The sequence below is a fragment of the Phyllostomus discolor genome, chromosome 3 (assembly GCF_004126475.2).
Source record: "Phyllostomus discolor isolate MPI-MPIP mPhyDis1 chromosome 3, mPhyDis1.pri.v3, whole genome shotgun sequence".
Lineage (NCBI taxonomy): Eukaryota > Metazoa > Chordata > Mammalia > Chiroptera > Phyllostomidae > Phyllostomus > Phyllostomus discolor.
Window position 1 is genome coordinate 133,460,735 of NC_040905.2, and position 14,707 is coordinate 133,475,441.

The 14,707-nt window shown below is 40.2% G+C and overlaps 1 protein-coding gene across 2 annotated transcripts; it reads left to right on the forward strand.

Annotated features, from left to right (window-relative positions):
* Positions 1 to 224: 224 nt before the first annotated feature.
* On the forward strand, positions 225 to 13,460 carry LOC114512568 (cathepsin L1-like). 2 transcript variants are annotated; one of them, XM_028531498.2, is made up of 8 exons: positions 225 to 582; positions 799 to 935; positions 1,251 to 1,373; positions 1,473 to 1,619; positions 1,792 to 2,016; positions 9,139 to 9,301; positions 10,557 to 10,674; positions 13,075 to 13,460. In XM_028531498.2, the coding sequence occupies exons 2-8, from the start codon at positions 810 to 812 to the stop codon at positions 13,172 to 13,174; spliced, it is 1,002 nt and encodes a 333-aa protein (XP_028387299.1). In that variant the 5' UTR covers positions 225 to 582; positions 799 to 809; the 3' UTR covers positions 13,175 to 13,460. The 2 variants fall into 2 exon arrangements, with proteins under 2 accessions (XP_028387299.1, XP_035877360.1); XM_036021467.1 differs by lacking the exons at positions 225 to 582; positions 799 to 935 and adding an exon at positions 953 to 1,138.
* Positions 13,461 to 14,707: the final 1,247 nt, after the last annotated feature.

Sequence of the window (14,707 nt, forward strand, 5' to 3'; positions counted from 1 at the left end):
TCCTTAGCGCGGTCCCAAGGCCCACAGCTCCTAGCCCTGAGTTGTCCACTGTGGTAGGTGCGTACCTCTGCCCTGGGGCTTGTTGGGACCAAGCCTTGTCACGCAACCCGAGTCCCGGCACCTGAAGGCTCCGCCCACATACCAGCTCAGCCAATCTTAGCGCGGGCTGGCGCGGGGGAGGGGCTGGGGCGGGATGGAATCCCGGGCCTTAAATGGAAAGCCTGAGGGCCACAGTCTAGCCAGGAAGATCCCTGGACCAGCCTTTGCTGGTGTGTTTTGGCAGCCCCTGCCTCCGCAGATGAGCACCCCCCTGACCTGGGCCTGGTGCGGCTGGGCCACTCCGGGAATTGGGGCGGCCGCCAGCCTTTGGGGTCGAGGGTTCAGGATTCCAGAAGTGGATGTCCGTAGGTCTGACGCAGCGGACCTCTGGGCAGTGGGAGCTGCCACTCCCTGCACCGCTTCAACATCCTCTGGAAGCGGCTGGCGGACGCGAAGGGCTGGGAGCGGGGCGGCACGCCTCTTGCAGTGTTTGGCCCGCAGCAAACTGTGTTTCGGGATCCTGAACTGTTTTTCAGACCCCTGGTGACCCTTACCCTGTCTGGTCGTGGGAATGGGAGTCTCCGGGCTGCTTTTTTCCTCTCATGTCTTTAGCCTTCCTCCACAGACCTTGTGTAAATACTTGCGAGGATAAATGAAATGTTTTCACTCCATTGTAGAGGCTGTAACATCTCAGAAGAAAATAGGGTAGCTTTTTAGAAGATGGGACTAATCAGAGACTCATTTCTTTTTCCTTCTTAGGTTTCTGAAACATGAATCCTTCACTCTTCCTGGCTGCCCTTTGCTTGGGAATAGCCTCGGCTGCTCCAAAACTTGATCACAGATTAGCTGTACGATGGAACCAGTGGAAGACAACACACAAGAAACTATATGACGAGGTTGATAATATCTGTAACTGTTCGTAGGGAACCCGCAGAAAATGGCCCTTGCTGTGGAGAGTTTAAAGCAGAGTAGTTGAGACCAGCCCTTACCGAGGCCATAACTTCATAACACCCCATCACTGACACAACACAGACATACATCCTTGCTGTGTGGGTGCTGGAGAACAGCTCCCAGAAGTATAAAACCTTCCCTGACAGTGGTTTGTCTTCCTCTCTGCTGTAAATCCATTTGATGAATAAACAGGAACCACTAGTGGAGGTGAGTTGGTTTAAATAAAAATAAATGTCATAGCCTATTTGTTTTGTCTCTAGAATGAAGAAGGATGGAGGAGAGCAGTGTGGGAGAAGAATATGAAAATGATCGAAATGCACAATCAGGAACACAGCCAAGGGAAACATAGCTTCACCATGGCAATGAATGCCTTTGGTGACATGGTGAGTGTGGCACGGGAGACTTCAGTTTTTGTGCTCCCTGTCCTAGTACTTTTCCAAATGATCTCTTCTTTATAACATTCTATTATCTTTCCCTTGAAGACTAATGAAGAATTTAGGCAGGTGATGAATGGTTTTCAATACCAAAAGTACAGGAAGAGGAAAGTGTTTCAGGAATCTCCCTCTGCTGAGATCCCCCCATCTTTGGATTGGAGAGAGAAAGGCTATGTCACTCCTGTGAAGGATCAGGTATGACAGCATTCACCAGGTCTCTCTCTAAGAGTCGAGTCATAAAGGAGTTGCTTTCCATGAAATGTAGACCATGGAACAGTGTGCAGTTTCTATTTTTTAAATATACCAGATGTTGCCAAAGTCTTGCTATTTGTTTTGTAGACTAAGCACTTTTGAATTTTGTTTTCAGGGTCAGTGTGGTTCTTGTTGGGCTTTCAGTGCAACTGGTACCCTTGAAGGACAGATGTTCCGGAAAACTGGCAAACTTATTTCCCTGAGTGAGCAGAACCTGGTGGACTGCTCTCAGCCTCAAGGCAATTATGGCTGTAATGGAGGCCTAGTACATAATGCCTTCCAGTATGTCAAGGACAACAAAGGCTTGGACTCAGAAGAATCTTATCCATATCATGCAAGGGTAAAATACACTTCTTATATTTTAAAAAATTACAGTTATTCTATTATAGTTTTCCCAATTTTCCCCTCTTTGTCCCCCTCTGCCCAGCCCATCACCTGCTCCCTCAGTCATTCCCTACACTATTGTCCATGTCCATCAGTCACCCATACATGTTCTTTGACTAGTCCCATCCCCTTCTTTCCACCATTATCCTCCTCTCCTCTGGCCACTGTCAGCCCATTCCATGTTTCTATGTCTCTGGTTCTATTTTGCTTGTTGGTTTATTTTGTTCTTCACATCCCTCTTAAAAGTGAGATCATATGGTATTTGTCTTTCGCTGCCTGGCTTATTTCAGTTAGAATATTCTCCAGTCCCATCCATGCTGTCGTGAAAGGTAGGAGCTCCTTCTTTCTTTCTGCTGCGACATAGTATTCCATTGTGTAAATATACCAGTTTTTTGATCCACTCATCTACTCATGGGCATTTATGCTGTTTCCAGCACATGGTTATTGTAAATAGTGCTGCTACGAACATAGAGATGCATAAGTTCCTTTGAATTGGTGTTTTGGGATTCTTAGGGTATATTCCCAGCAATTCCATTGCTGGGTCAAAAGGCAGTTCCATTTTTAATTTTTTGAGGAAGCTCCATACTGTTTTCCACAGTGGCTGTACCAATTTGCATTCCCACCAACAGTACACTAAGGTTCCCCTTTCCCTACATCCTCACCAGCACTTGTTAGTTGATTTATTAATGATAGCCATTCTAACAGGTGTGAGGTGATATCTCATTGTGGTTTTAATTTTCATCTCTTTGATAGCTAGTGATATTGAGCATCTTTTCATATGTTTATATGTCCTCCTTGGAGAAGTGTCTATTCAGGTCCTTTGCCTATTTTTTAAATGGATTGTTTGTCTTCCTGGTGAGAGTCATATGAGTTCTTTTTAAAAAATTGTTGTTCAAGTACAATTGTCTCCATTTGCACCCCCCTATGCCCCCCATTCCACCTATTCCTGCCTCCTACACTCAAACCTACCCCCTTTGGCTTTGTCCATGTGTCCTTTATACATGTTCCTTGATGGCCCTTGCCCTGTTTTCCCCCATTATCCCTCTTCCTCCTCCACTCTGGTTACTGTCAGCTTATTCTTTATTTCAATGTCTCTGGTTATATTTTGCATGCTTGTTTGTTTTTTTTATTAGATTCCACTTATAGATGAGATTATACAGTATTTGATTTTCACCACCTGGCATATGAATTCTTTATATATTTTGGAGATCAACCCTTGTCCAATATATCATTAGTAGATATATTTTTCCATAGAATCAGGTCCTTTTTCATTTTGATGATGGTTTCTTTTGCTATGTGGAAACTTTTTAATTTTATGTAGTCCCATTTATTTATTTTTTCCTTTATTTCCCTTGCCCTAGGAGATATAGCAGCAAAAATATTGCTATGTGGCATATCTGAAATTTTACTGCCTATGTTTTTCAGTAAGACTTTTATGGTACCATAGCTTATATTTAAGTCTTTTATCCATTTTGAGTTTATTCTGGTGTATGGTATAAGTTGGTGGTTGAGTTTCATTGTTTTGCATGGACATGTCCAGTTCTCCCAACACCATTTATTGAAAAGACTATTTTTACTCCATTGTGTGCTTGTGCCTTTTTTGGCAAATATTAATTGACCATAGAGACATGGGATTATTTCAGGGTTCTCTATTCTGTTCCATTGATCTATGTGTCTATTCTCATACCAGGACCAGGCTATTTTGATCTGTTAGTTTTATGAGATATTATAATCCCTCCAACTTTATTCTTCTCTCTCAAGGTTGCTGAGGCTATTTGGGGTCTTTTTGGATTCCATATAAATTCCATGTACACTATCATGTTGCCTGCAAATAATGACAGTGTTACTTCCTCCTTCCCAACTGAGATGCTTTTTATTTCTTTTTATTGTCTGATCACTGTGGCTAGTATTTCCAGTACTATGTTGAATATGAATGGTGAGAGTGGACAGCTTTGTCATTTTCCTGATCATAAAAGAAAAGCTTTTAGTTTTTGCCCTTGGAGTATGATGTTGGCAGTAGATTTCTCATATGTGGCCTTTATTATGTGGAGGAATGCTCCCCATACTCCCACTTTTCTGAATGTTTTTTACCATAAATGGGTGCTGTACTTTATCAAATGCTTTTTCAGCATTTATTGATATGATCGTGTGGTTTTGTCTTTCCTTTTGTTTAGGTGATGTATTATGTTTATTGATTTGCTAATACTGTAGCATCCTTGCATCCCTGGGATGAATCCCACATGATCATGATGTATGATACTTTTAATATATGGTTGGATGAGGTTTGCCAATATTTTCTTGAGGATTTTAGCATCTATGTTCATCAGCAATATTGGCCTGTAGCTTTCTTTCTTTGATGTGCATTTATCTGGTTTTGATATTAGGATGATGCTGGCCTCATAAAAAAGTTTGGGAGTCTTTCCTCTTCTTGAATTTTTTGAAATAGTTTGAGACAAAGAGGAGTTAGTTCTCTTTTGAATGTTTGATAAAATTCACCTGTGAAGTCATCCAGCCAGGGCTTTTGTATGCTGAGAGGTTTTTGATCACTGCTTCAATTTTGCTAGTTTTTATCAGTCTACTCAGGGTTTCTGCTTCTTGATACAGTTTTGGATGATTGTATGTTTCTAGAAATATATTCATTTGCCCAGGTTTTCTAATTTCCGGGCATATAGTTGTTCATAGTAATTTCTTACAATCCTTTGTTTTTCTGTGGTATTAATTATTACCTCTCTTTCATTTCAGATTTTATTTATTTGGGTCCTCTCTCTTTTTTTCTTGATGATTCTGGTTAAAGGTTTGTCAATTTTGTTTATCTTTTCAAAGAATCAGCTCCTAGATTTATCGATCCTTTGAATTGTCCTTTTAGTTTCTATGTTATTTTATTTTGCTCTGATCTTGATTATTTCCTTCTTTCTACACACTCTTGGCTTTGTTTGTTGTTGTTCCTCTAGACATTAGATGTAGGGTTAGGTTGTTTATTTGAGATTTTTCTATCTCTTTAGTTAGGAGTATATTGCTATGAATTTCCCTCTCAGGACTGCCTTTGCTGTGACCCATAGGTTTTGGGTTGTTGTGTGTTCATTTTCATTTGTTTTTATGTAATTTTTATTTCTTCCTTGATTTCTGTGCCTATGTTTATCTATCTATCTATCTATCTTAAAGAAGTCCTTCATCTTCTTAAAGCAATCCTTTTAGCATCTCTTGCAATGCTGATTTCATAGAAATGTATTCTTTTAGCCCTTTTTTTTTTTTTGTCTGGGAAGCTCCTTATTTCACCTTTCATGTTAAATGTGAGCCTTGCTGGGTAGAGTAGTATTGGTTGTAGGCCTTTGCTTTTCATTACTTGGAATATTTCATTCCATTCCCTTCTGGCTTGTAATGTTTCTGTTGAGAAATCTGATAGCCTTATCAGAGCTCACATGTATGTTACTAGCTGTTTCTCTATTCTTGCCTTTAAGATTCTCTCTTTGTCTTTGAATTTTGACATTTTAATTATGATGTGTCTTGGTGTAGGCATCTTAAATTCGACTTGATTGGGATCCTCTGTGCTTCCTGAACCTGTATGACTTTTTCCCCTCAACTAGTTAGGGAAGCTTTCTGTCATTATGTTTTCAAACAGGTTTTCTATCTCTTGCTCTTTTTCTTCTCCTTCTGGAATCTCTATGATGTGAATAGTTATGTTTCATATTGTCCTGCTGTTCCCCTAAATCTCTGTGGTAGTAATCCTGTGGTACTCAGTGGTATGATCTCCCAAACTCCTGAGCTGGATACTCTAGTGATGTCCTTTATGCACTTTATGTGGGCTCTTTTTTGTAATTGGGTTTTGGTTGGCTTATTCATTGTTGGGCTCTCCCCCCTGACTGGCTGACTGAGAGTGACAACCCCCACAACATCTGCTGTATGCTGTTGTACAGGAGCTGCCAGAACATAACAAAACACCCCAGCAAACAAAACCCACAGTAGTAAAAATATCCCCCAACCACTACCATGATATCAACAACAAATGAGCTAATATTTATGAAGATGGAAAGAGAATAAGAATATTATATGAAAGGAGAAAAGAATATAAAGTAAGCAATGGAAAGAAAAATGATTTTGAGACAGTAGAGGGAGGAAAAATAATAAGAGTAAGGAATAGAAATAAGGTGAAGAAAAGGAGAAAATACAATTTACCACATAAATAAAATAGGAAGGGAATAGGGCAAACTGGAATAAGACAAGGAAAAAGTACAATATGAAGATTTGTAGAAAAAAATCATGAAAAAATAAGAACCAAATTGAAGAAAAACAACCATAGCAGTGATATCCACCACAAAGGAGCAAAGATTGATAAAGGTGGAAAGATAATATTATAAGAAGGAAAAAAAGAAATAAAAGGGAAAAAAGATTGTGAGATATCTAAAGTAAAGAAAACTGATTTTGAGAGGATGGGCAGGAGAAGTAATAAGCATAAGCATTAGAAACAAGGCTAAGAAAGAGAGAAAATAAAGTTTAAAATGAAAATAAGACAGGGCAGGAAGAAAGTGAAATAAAGTAGGATGGGAAACAGTAAAATATAAGATTTAAAATAAAAAATAGCGAACACCTAGGGATAGAATTGAAGAATGTAACAACAACCCCAACATCAATGACAACTGAACAAATATTAATAAATGTAGAATGACAATAAGGATTTTATAAAAAAGGGAAAAATAATGTGAGATCACTAATGAAAGCAAAGATGATTTTGAGAGGATGAAGGAAGAAGAAATAGTAAGAGTGAGGAATAGAAACAAGGAGTAGAAAGGGAAAAAATATTTAATACAAAAATAAGAAAGAGAAGGATGAAAGCAAAATGGAGTAAGAGAAAAGAAGAGTATAATTTGAGTTTGGAATTAAAACTCAAATAATAAAATTAAGAAATATGTAAAAATAAAATACAAAATAGTGAGATAATAAGAACAAATTGAAAACAAAGAAACAATGTCAAAAAGCTATGCAGAAGAACAAAATAGCACCAATAATGAAAACTAATAAGGTGGAATTTTTTCAGCAGAGTCTAGTATTTGTTCATTGTCTTCTCCTTCAGGATCTGTCCCTGATGTCAGTTGCAGTCCCAGTCTAGCTTTAGGCAGCCTGTTCAAAGATAGTGATCCATAATCTGTGGCTGTCTCCTTCAGGCTTGGCCGGTCTCCACTGTTCTGCCCTGCTCACTTTTTATCAGCACAAGGCCAAGGGGTGGTTCATTTAATGTCCAACAGCACCACATGTACCATCTCCACCTGCCTCCTGTGGGGGCCTCTGGTGCAATCAGGAGGGTGAGATCCCTGGATCATTCCCCAGGAGGTACTGTTCAGCCTTCAGGGAAGATGGTGGGTTTGTTCTTTGCCCCTGTGCCACACATCTTGGTCTGTCCCAGATTATTTTTACTAATCTATAGCTTCTGATGAATTATTTGTCTGTTTCATGTGAGGGACCAATCTGTGTAAAAGGGTCCACTCTTTCTTGCTTGGTGCTGATGATAGTTCTGTGTGAGAGCCAAAGCTGGGTGGGGCCCTGAGTAACTCTTGCTGTGCCAATTTCTAATCTCTCTGCTTTGCTGTTCAATGGATAGGTCCTGAGGAGGAACCAGCACAGTGTCTGATAAAAGTTCATAAAGGGCCCCTTTAGAGATTCTTTTTCTTACCCCTGAGGATACACACCAGGCACAGGACTCTTGAGCCTGGTCTTACAGAGATTGCAATCCTGCAGGTGGGGGATGGGCATTTTCCCCCTTTCCATAGGTTTATATTCTGAGGTTTGGGTGTCCCTGCCTGACTGCAAAGAATCTCAGGTACTCAGCTCCAGCCCATCCAGTTCCTAGCTCATTGCTCCTGCAGGAGACTCAGACCCCAAGCCTTTGTTCTACATACAGCCCCCTGCATATCAGTTGGACTTGGGGCTCCACAATCCCTTTGCTGTTCAGCCTTCTGCTCTTCCTGCCCAGCTAGGTTCAGTGGACATGAACTGTGCTTTGAATCTGGCCTCTTTGCTGGCAGGACAGCTGCGTGTGTGTGCGGGTTCCCTGCTCAGCCATACCTCCACTCCCCTCTTTAAAAAAGTCCCGGTGTAGCACCCACACTGAAGCTCTGAGCCACTGTGAGGCTCTCCACACACTTCACTACCCCAAAGGCAAAAGGTCTTTCTTGGTCAGGGCTGGCCACAGCCTGTCAGTACCTCTGATAGCCAGAATTTGTCACCTGGACTCTTCCAGTTGGTGCTGCAGCCATGGATATTCTGCTTGCTGTGTGTGCAGCCCAAGTCTCCCAGACTCCATATATTCTCCCAAGTCTCTCCCAATTAGGGTTGGGAGTTCCCTGTGCAGGACCAAGCCCCCCCCCACTCTGAGAGAGATGGGAACCCCCGAGCTGCATTGTGTCTCCTCTGCTCTCTCCTTTGCTTCAGTCACTTCATGCAGGATATTTCCCCTTCAACTTGTAAAATCTTTTACTGGGTGGAACAAAGCCTCCTTTGCACTCCTTGGCTTCAAAAATTCCTATCACTAAGATTTTGTTGATTGTTCAGGTCACTTTTTAGAAGATCAGTTGAAAATCAGTTGAAGATTAGCTGGGGACACAAGCAAATGGGCTCAGCTTCCACCTACTTGGCCACATCTTCCAAACTCCACACTTCTTATCTTACTATTTTATCTCTGTTTTTTGAGAGTTGAACCCCTCAGAGACAGCAAATGCCATATTTAGAATTCACATTTTTGTCTGTAGAACCTACATCTGCAAACTGTCAGAACTACCCAATTCTCCATTTAGATGGTTACCATATAGCTGTTCCTACTTCTATGCTACATGGAGATTTATACACTATTTTGTATATAGTACAGATTTCTCCAGAGGAAAAATTTCTCATGGACAGGTAGACCAAAAGTATCTCATTGAATAGACACACCAGTTAGTTCTTCGATTTCAAAGCAACCAATAGCACTTCACCTCCTGGGATGCTTTACTACAAACTTGATTTGGAAATCATTAAACTGTACACTGTCTTGAACTCATTCTCTAGGAAGTAGGTTGTAATCAGGTCCCTCCCCTTTTGCCTTTAAAAGGATGAATCTTGCAAATACAAACCTGAGTTTTCTGTTGCCAATGACACTGGTTATGTGAACATCCATAAGCAAGAGACATCTCTTATGAAAGCAGTGGCAAGTGTGGGGCCCATTTCTGTTGGTATAGATGCAAGCCTTATATCCTTCCAGTTCTATAAAAGAGGTAAGCATTTGTCTTTATATAAATTTAGGCATAAAATTATAAAACCACCCTGACATACCAGAAGACTCTCTCTTCTTTATGTAGAATTCGATATAGAATTTCTGAGTGTGTGGATTTAACATAGGTGGGCATCCTATATATGTAATATTTGTGCCAGATGTTGTCCATTTGACAATACTTAAACCATATCCCCATGATTTTAAGTGCTTTGTAAATATATCAAGTGACTACATATTTGATCAATACAGCTTAATTTACTTTATTTTTTTAAATTGGTAGACCTTTAAAATGTTCAAAGAATTTGCCCTGGATAGTGTGGCTCAGTTGGTGGGAGCATCAACCCACAAATCACATGGTGACAGGTTCAATCCCTGGTCAGGGTACATGTCCAGGTTGTGGGTTCAATCCCCAGTTGGGGCATGTACAAGAAAGCAACCAATCGATGTTTCTCACATCTATGTTTCTCTCTCTTTTTTTTCTCTTCCTTCCTTTCTAAAGGCAACAAAAAAATGTCCTTGGGTGAGGATAAAAAGTTTTTTTAATTTTCAAAGAATTTTACTACTGAAATTAAAACTGGAAAAACCCTTGGTTCAACTAATTTTGTGTTCTGTGCTGTTTTCTTAGACTGACATCCTAAAACTAGAATAAAGTTTCAATGAGTGGTCTTTTATGTCTTTTGACAAGTTGTTTTTAAAAGTGATAGTGGTTGTCCTGGCCAGGTGGCTCAATTGGTTGGAACATTGTCCCATATATGAAAATGTTGTGGATTTGGTCCCTGGTCAGGGCACATACAATACCTAGTGGCAATTTGCATTTCTATTAATATTACAGAAGGGCCTAGCACCCTAGCCTAGATTTTTTTAAATCTTTTTTTTAATACTCACCCGAGGGTATGTCTATTGGCTTCAGAGAGAGGAAGTTCGGGGTAGGGGGAGAAAGAAACATCAATGTGAGAGAGAAACAGAAAAACACTGATCAGTTGCCTCCAGTACATACCCTGACCAGGGATCAAACCCACAACCTAAGTTTGCGTCCTAACTGGGAATTGAGTCTGCAAACTTTTGGTGTATGGAACAATGTTCCAATTAACTGAACCAACTGGCAAGGGCAAAAAAAACCTTGTTTTTAAATCTTACCTAGATTTATGTTATTTGAGTGAATTTGGGGATGCTTCCCTTATGGTGGTTGATAGGCTGAATTACTATCATGTCTCACTAGGAGGTTCTCACCCCAACATTGACTTTTACTTTCTCAGGTATTTATTATGACCCAAAATGCAGCCCCAAGAACCTGAATCATGGTGTTCTGGTTGTTGGCTATGGCTTTGAAGGAGCACTACTGGATAACAATAAATATTGGATTGTCAAGAACAGGTAAAAAATGCCACAAATAATTATGTTTGATATTGGGAAGGGAATCCTTTTTGGAAACAGTATTTGGATATAGGTACTCAACCTTGAACACACTTCTGAAATCCCAGAAGTCTTTATCCCACATAGGGTGAACACAGACATGAATATTTACATATAACATGAAGATATTATCTCAAGCATGCCAAAGCATTTTTTAAAACATATTTTATGGATTATGCTATTACAGTTATCCCATTTCCCCCCTTTATTCTCCTTCACCCTGAACCCTCTCTCCCACCCGCATCCCCTCCACCCCGCACCCTTAGTTCATGTCCATAGGTCATACATAAAAGTTCTTTTGCTTCTACATTTCCTATGCTATTCTTAATCTCCTCCTGTCTATTTTTCTACCTACCATTTATGTTACTTATTCACTGTATCTTTTCCCCCATCTTCCCTCATCCCCCTTCACACTGATAACCCTGCATGTGATCTCCATTTCTATGGTTCTGTTCCTGTTCTAGTTGCTTGCTTAGTTTTTTTTAGGTTTGGTTGTTAATAGTTGTGAGTCTGTTGTCATTTTACTGTTCATATTTTGCTTCTTCTTTTCCTTAGATAAATCCCTTTAACATTTTATATAATAAGGGCTTGGTGATGATGAACTCCTTGAACTTGACCTTGTCTGGGAAGCACTTTATCTGCCCTTCCATTCTAAATGATAGCTTTCCTGGATAAAGGAATCTTGGATGTAGGTCCTTGCCTTTCATGACTTGGAATACTTATTTCCAGTGACTTCTTGCCTGTAAGGTCACTTTTGAGAAATCAACTGACAGTCATAGGGGAACTCCTTTGTAGGTAACTGTCACCTTTTCTCTTGCTGCTTTTAAGATTCTTTCCTTATCTGGAATCTTGGGTAATGTCATTATAATGTTCCTTGGTGTGTGCTTCTTTGGGTCCAAATTCTTTGGGACTTTCTGAGCTTCTTAGACTTCCTGGAAGTCTATTTCCTTTGCCAGATTGAGGAAGTTCTCCATTATGTTTTCGAATAAGTTTTCCATTTCTTACTCTTCCTTTGCTACCTCTGGCCCCCATGTGATTTGGATGCTGGAATGTTTAAGGTTGTCCCAGATGTCCCTAAACCTGCCTTCATGTTTTTTAATTCTTGTTTCTTCATTCTGTTCTGGTTGAATGTTTATTTCTTCCTTCTGTTCCAAGTTGTTGATTTGAGTCCTGGTTTCCTTCTCTTCACTGTTGATTCCCTGTACATTTTCATTTATTTCACTTTTCATAGCCTTCACTCTTTCCTCTGTGTTGTGACTATACTCATCCAATTCTGTGAACATCCTGATCACCAGTGTTTTGAAGTGTGTATCTGATAGGTTGGCTATCTTTTCATCATTTAGTTGTATTTTTTCTGGAGCTTCATTCTGTTCTTTCATTTGGGCTTTTTTTTTTTTTGTCTCAGCATACCTACTATGTAGTAAGGGGCAGAGCCTTAGATATTCACCACAGCAGGGCCACCCACATTGCCACATTGTGGCTCTGTATCTGGGGGAGGGGTCCAAGAGGGAATAATTTCACTTGCTGGGCTCTCAGCTGGCTTTCAGTAACTTCCTCCACTACCCACAAACAAATTGGGCCCTTCTGGTGCTAATTCCCAGGTGGTGGTTTTGTGTACATTCTAGGACTCTGTAGGTCTTTCCAACAAATGTTCCTGTGAGGCTGGGAGTTTCTCCTGCTGCCACAACTCCCACAGGTTTTTTCAGTCATAGGTTTTGAGGCTTTCTTTCCCCTCACTGGAAGCCTGGATTGTGGGGTCTGTCTCATTTTCCAGTTATTCCTCCTGGTTTATCCACATGCAAACGTTGGAGCCCCCAGTCTGCCAGCTGCCACCAGCTGCTACTACTCTCCATCTCAGCTGCCCATCTCTGCCCCTCCTACTGGTCTGGATGAATGTTTCTTCTTTAACTCTTTGGTTGTCAGACTTTCATGTAGTTCAATTTGCAGGCAGTTCTGGTTGTATTTTGTTTTTAAATTTGTTGTCCTTCTTTTGGTTGTGTGATGAGGCATAGTGTGTGTGCATATGCCTCCATTTTGGCCAGAAGTCCTCAAGCTTGCCAGTGCATTGATACAGTTTTATTACCATTGCATTTCTAAATTTGAATTTTTTTTAAAATTATGAAACACATCTTGCTCCAAGAATTTTCTTTCTCAATCTAATTTTGTACTTCTGTGAAAAGTTTTTGGATAGAAGTCATGTGTAGGTTTTGAACTCAGCCATGAAAAAGAACAGCTGACTCTCTTGCTACTTTCTGAATCTGTGTGGGCTTCAGGTGCACTGTTTAAGTGTCAGGCATTATTGTTGACAAGATAAATGTGTCTGATTCTTTGTATAAGATGGAAAACCCTCTCTACTTTCAGCTGGGGTACAGTTTGGGGTATGAATGGCTACATAAAGATGGCCAGAGACCGGGACAACCACTGTGGAATCGCCACTGAGGCCAGCTATCCTACAGTGTGAGATGCTGGTGGTAAAGAGAAACTTAATTGAGCCAGAATGTCCAAAGGAGGAATTTTATCTGAAAACTGACCAGACCATATTGTGTGGGATAAAACCCTTGAGTCTTGAAGATCTAAGCTGTGATCTGAATTGTGTGACATTTTATACTGCTAAAATGTTACCACTTCTTTAATTATTGTATAAAGAGTTTGGTATGATTGACTTGCCTAATAACTTTTGCACTTTTATGTTTTAAAAGGATGTATACATTTTTATCTTTTAAAATAAAACTCAATTTCAAAGGAAAGTTGGGGCTTCTTTTTGTTTTTAAAACATTAACTTTTGTATGGTAAAACGTGTAATTAGGCTCTAGAGACATAACTAAAGGTGCCAGTGGCCCATTGGAAGGGGTGCAAGGGGCCTTCTGGCTCTTCTAGTGATAAATATGCAGCTCTTAAGTCAGCTGCCCATTAGTTGTGCCTGACCCAACCCTTAGATGAAACAAAATTTGACAAGTGATCCATAAGACAAAGGTAAATTATTTTAATAAGGAAAAATTCACATATTAAATAAGTGGCTACACATATATAAGATTTCCAGACTAGAAAGAGGCCTAAGAGGTCATGGTCATTTGACTAAAGATGGTTACAATCCAGCTGAATTACAAGACAAATTTCACAGTGTCAGTTTCTGAGACATCTTCTCCAACTGCTTGTAAAAATCATGTGGCTACTTTGCAGTGGAAGAAGCACCAAAGAGTGGAGTGCTGAAAATGTGTGTTTTGGGGGCTGAAAGGAATGAAGAATAAGCTCCTGGATTTAGAGCTGAAATCGAATAGTGCTGTGGCTTCAGGGGTAGGAGATAAGTGAGGGCATCAGAAGTGAGAGTCTGAGGCCTGATTTCCATCTAGCTACCTCATTCCTGAATTTATTTATTTATTTATTTTTATTTCTTTCTTTTCAGAGAGAGGGAAAGGGAAGGAAAAAGAGAGGGAGGAAAAAATCAATTGTTTGCCTCCTACACACCCCAACCTGCCACATGCCTTGACCAGGAATCAAACTGGCAACTCCTTGGTTTTTACAATGACACCCAACCCACTGAGCCACACCAGCCAGGGCCAGGATTTACTTTTTAAAAAGAAAAATTTCCTATTTTCTACAGTCTAAAGAAGTATATAGTTCCGTTTGTTGTCTTTGTGTTTAAAGTTCTCATGTTGCCACTCAAAGAAATGTAAATAGATGAAAGTATTTATTTAATGGATCCCATAAATCCTTATGAGGACATGAAGTGGAGGACAGCTAGGGTCTTAGATCCCAAGACCTCCAGCAGCCACTGTTCAAGTGTATCTGTACTGGACCATGTGCCCAGCTGGACCCTCGCTGTGGGCTTCCCTCATAGGTCCTTCAATTTATAACTTTTTTACCTAAAATGGCAAAAGTGTTTAGAGTGAAAGTCTACAGGTTCTGTGATAATACTAACAAGTGTGGTCACAAAAAGATTTGAGGGTTTTCGAACTGAATCCCTTTTGCTGATTGGAACCTATATTAAAACATC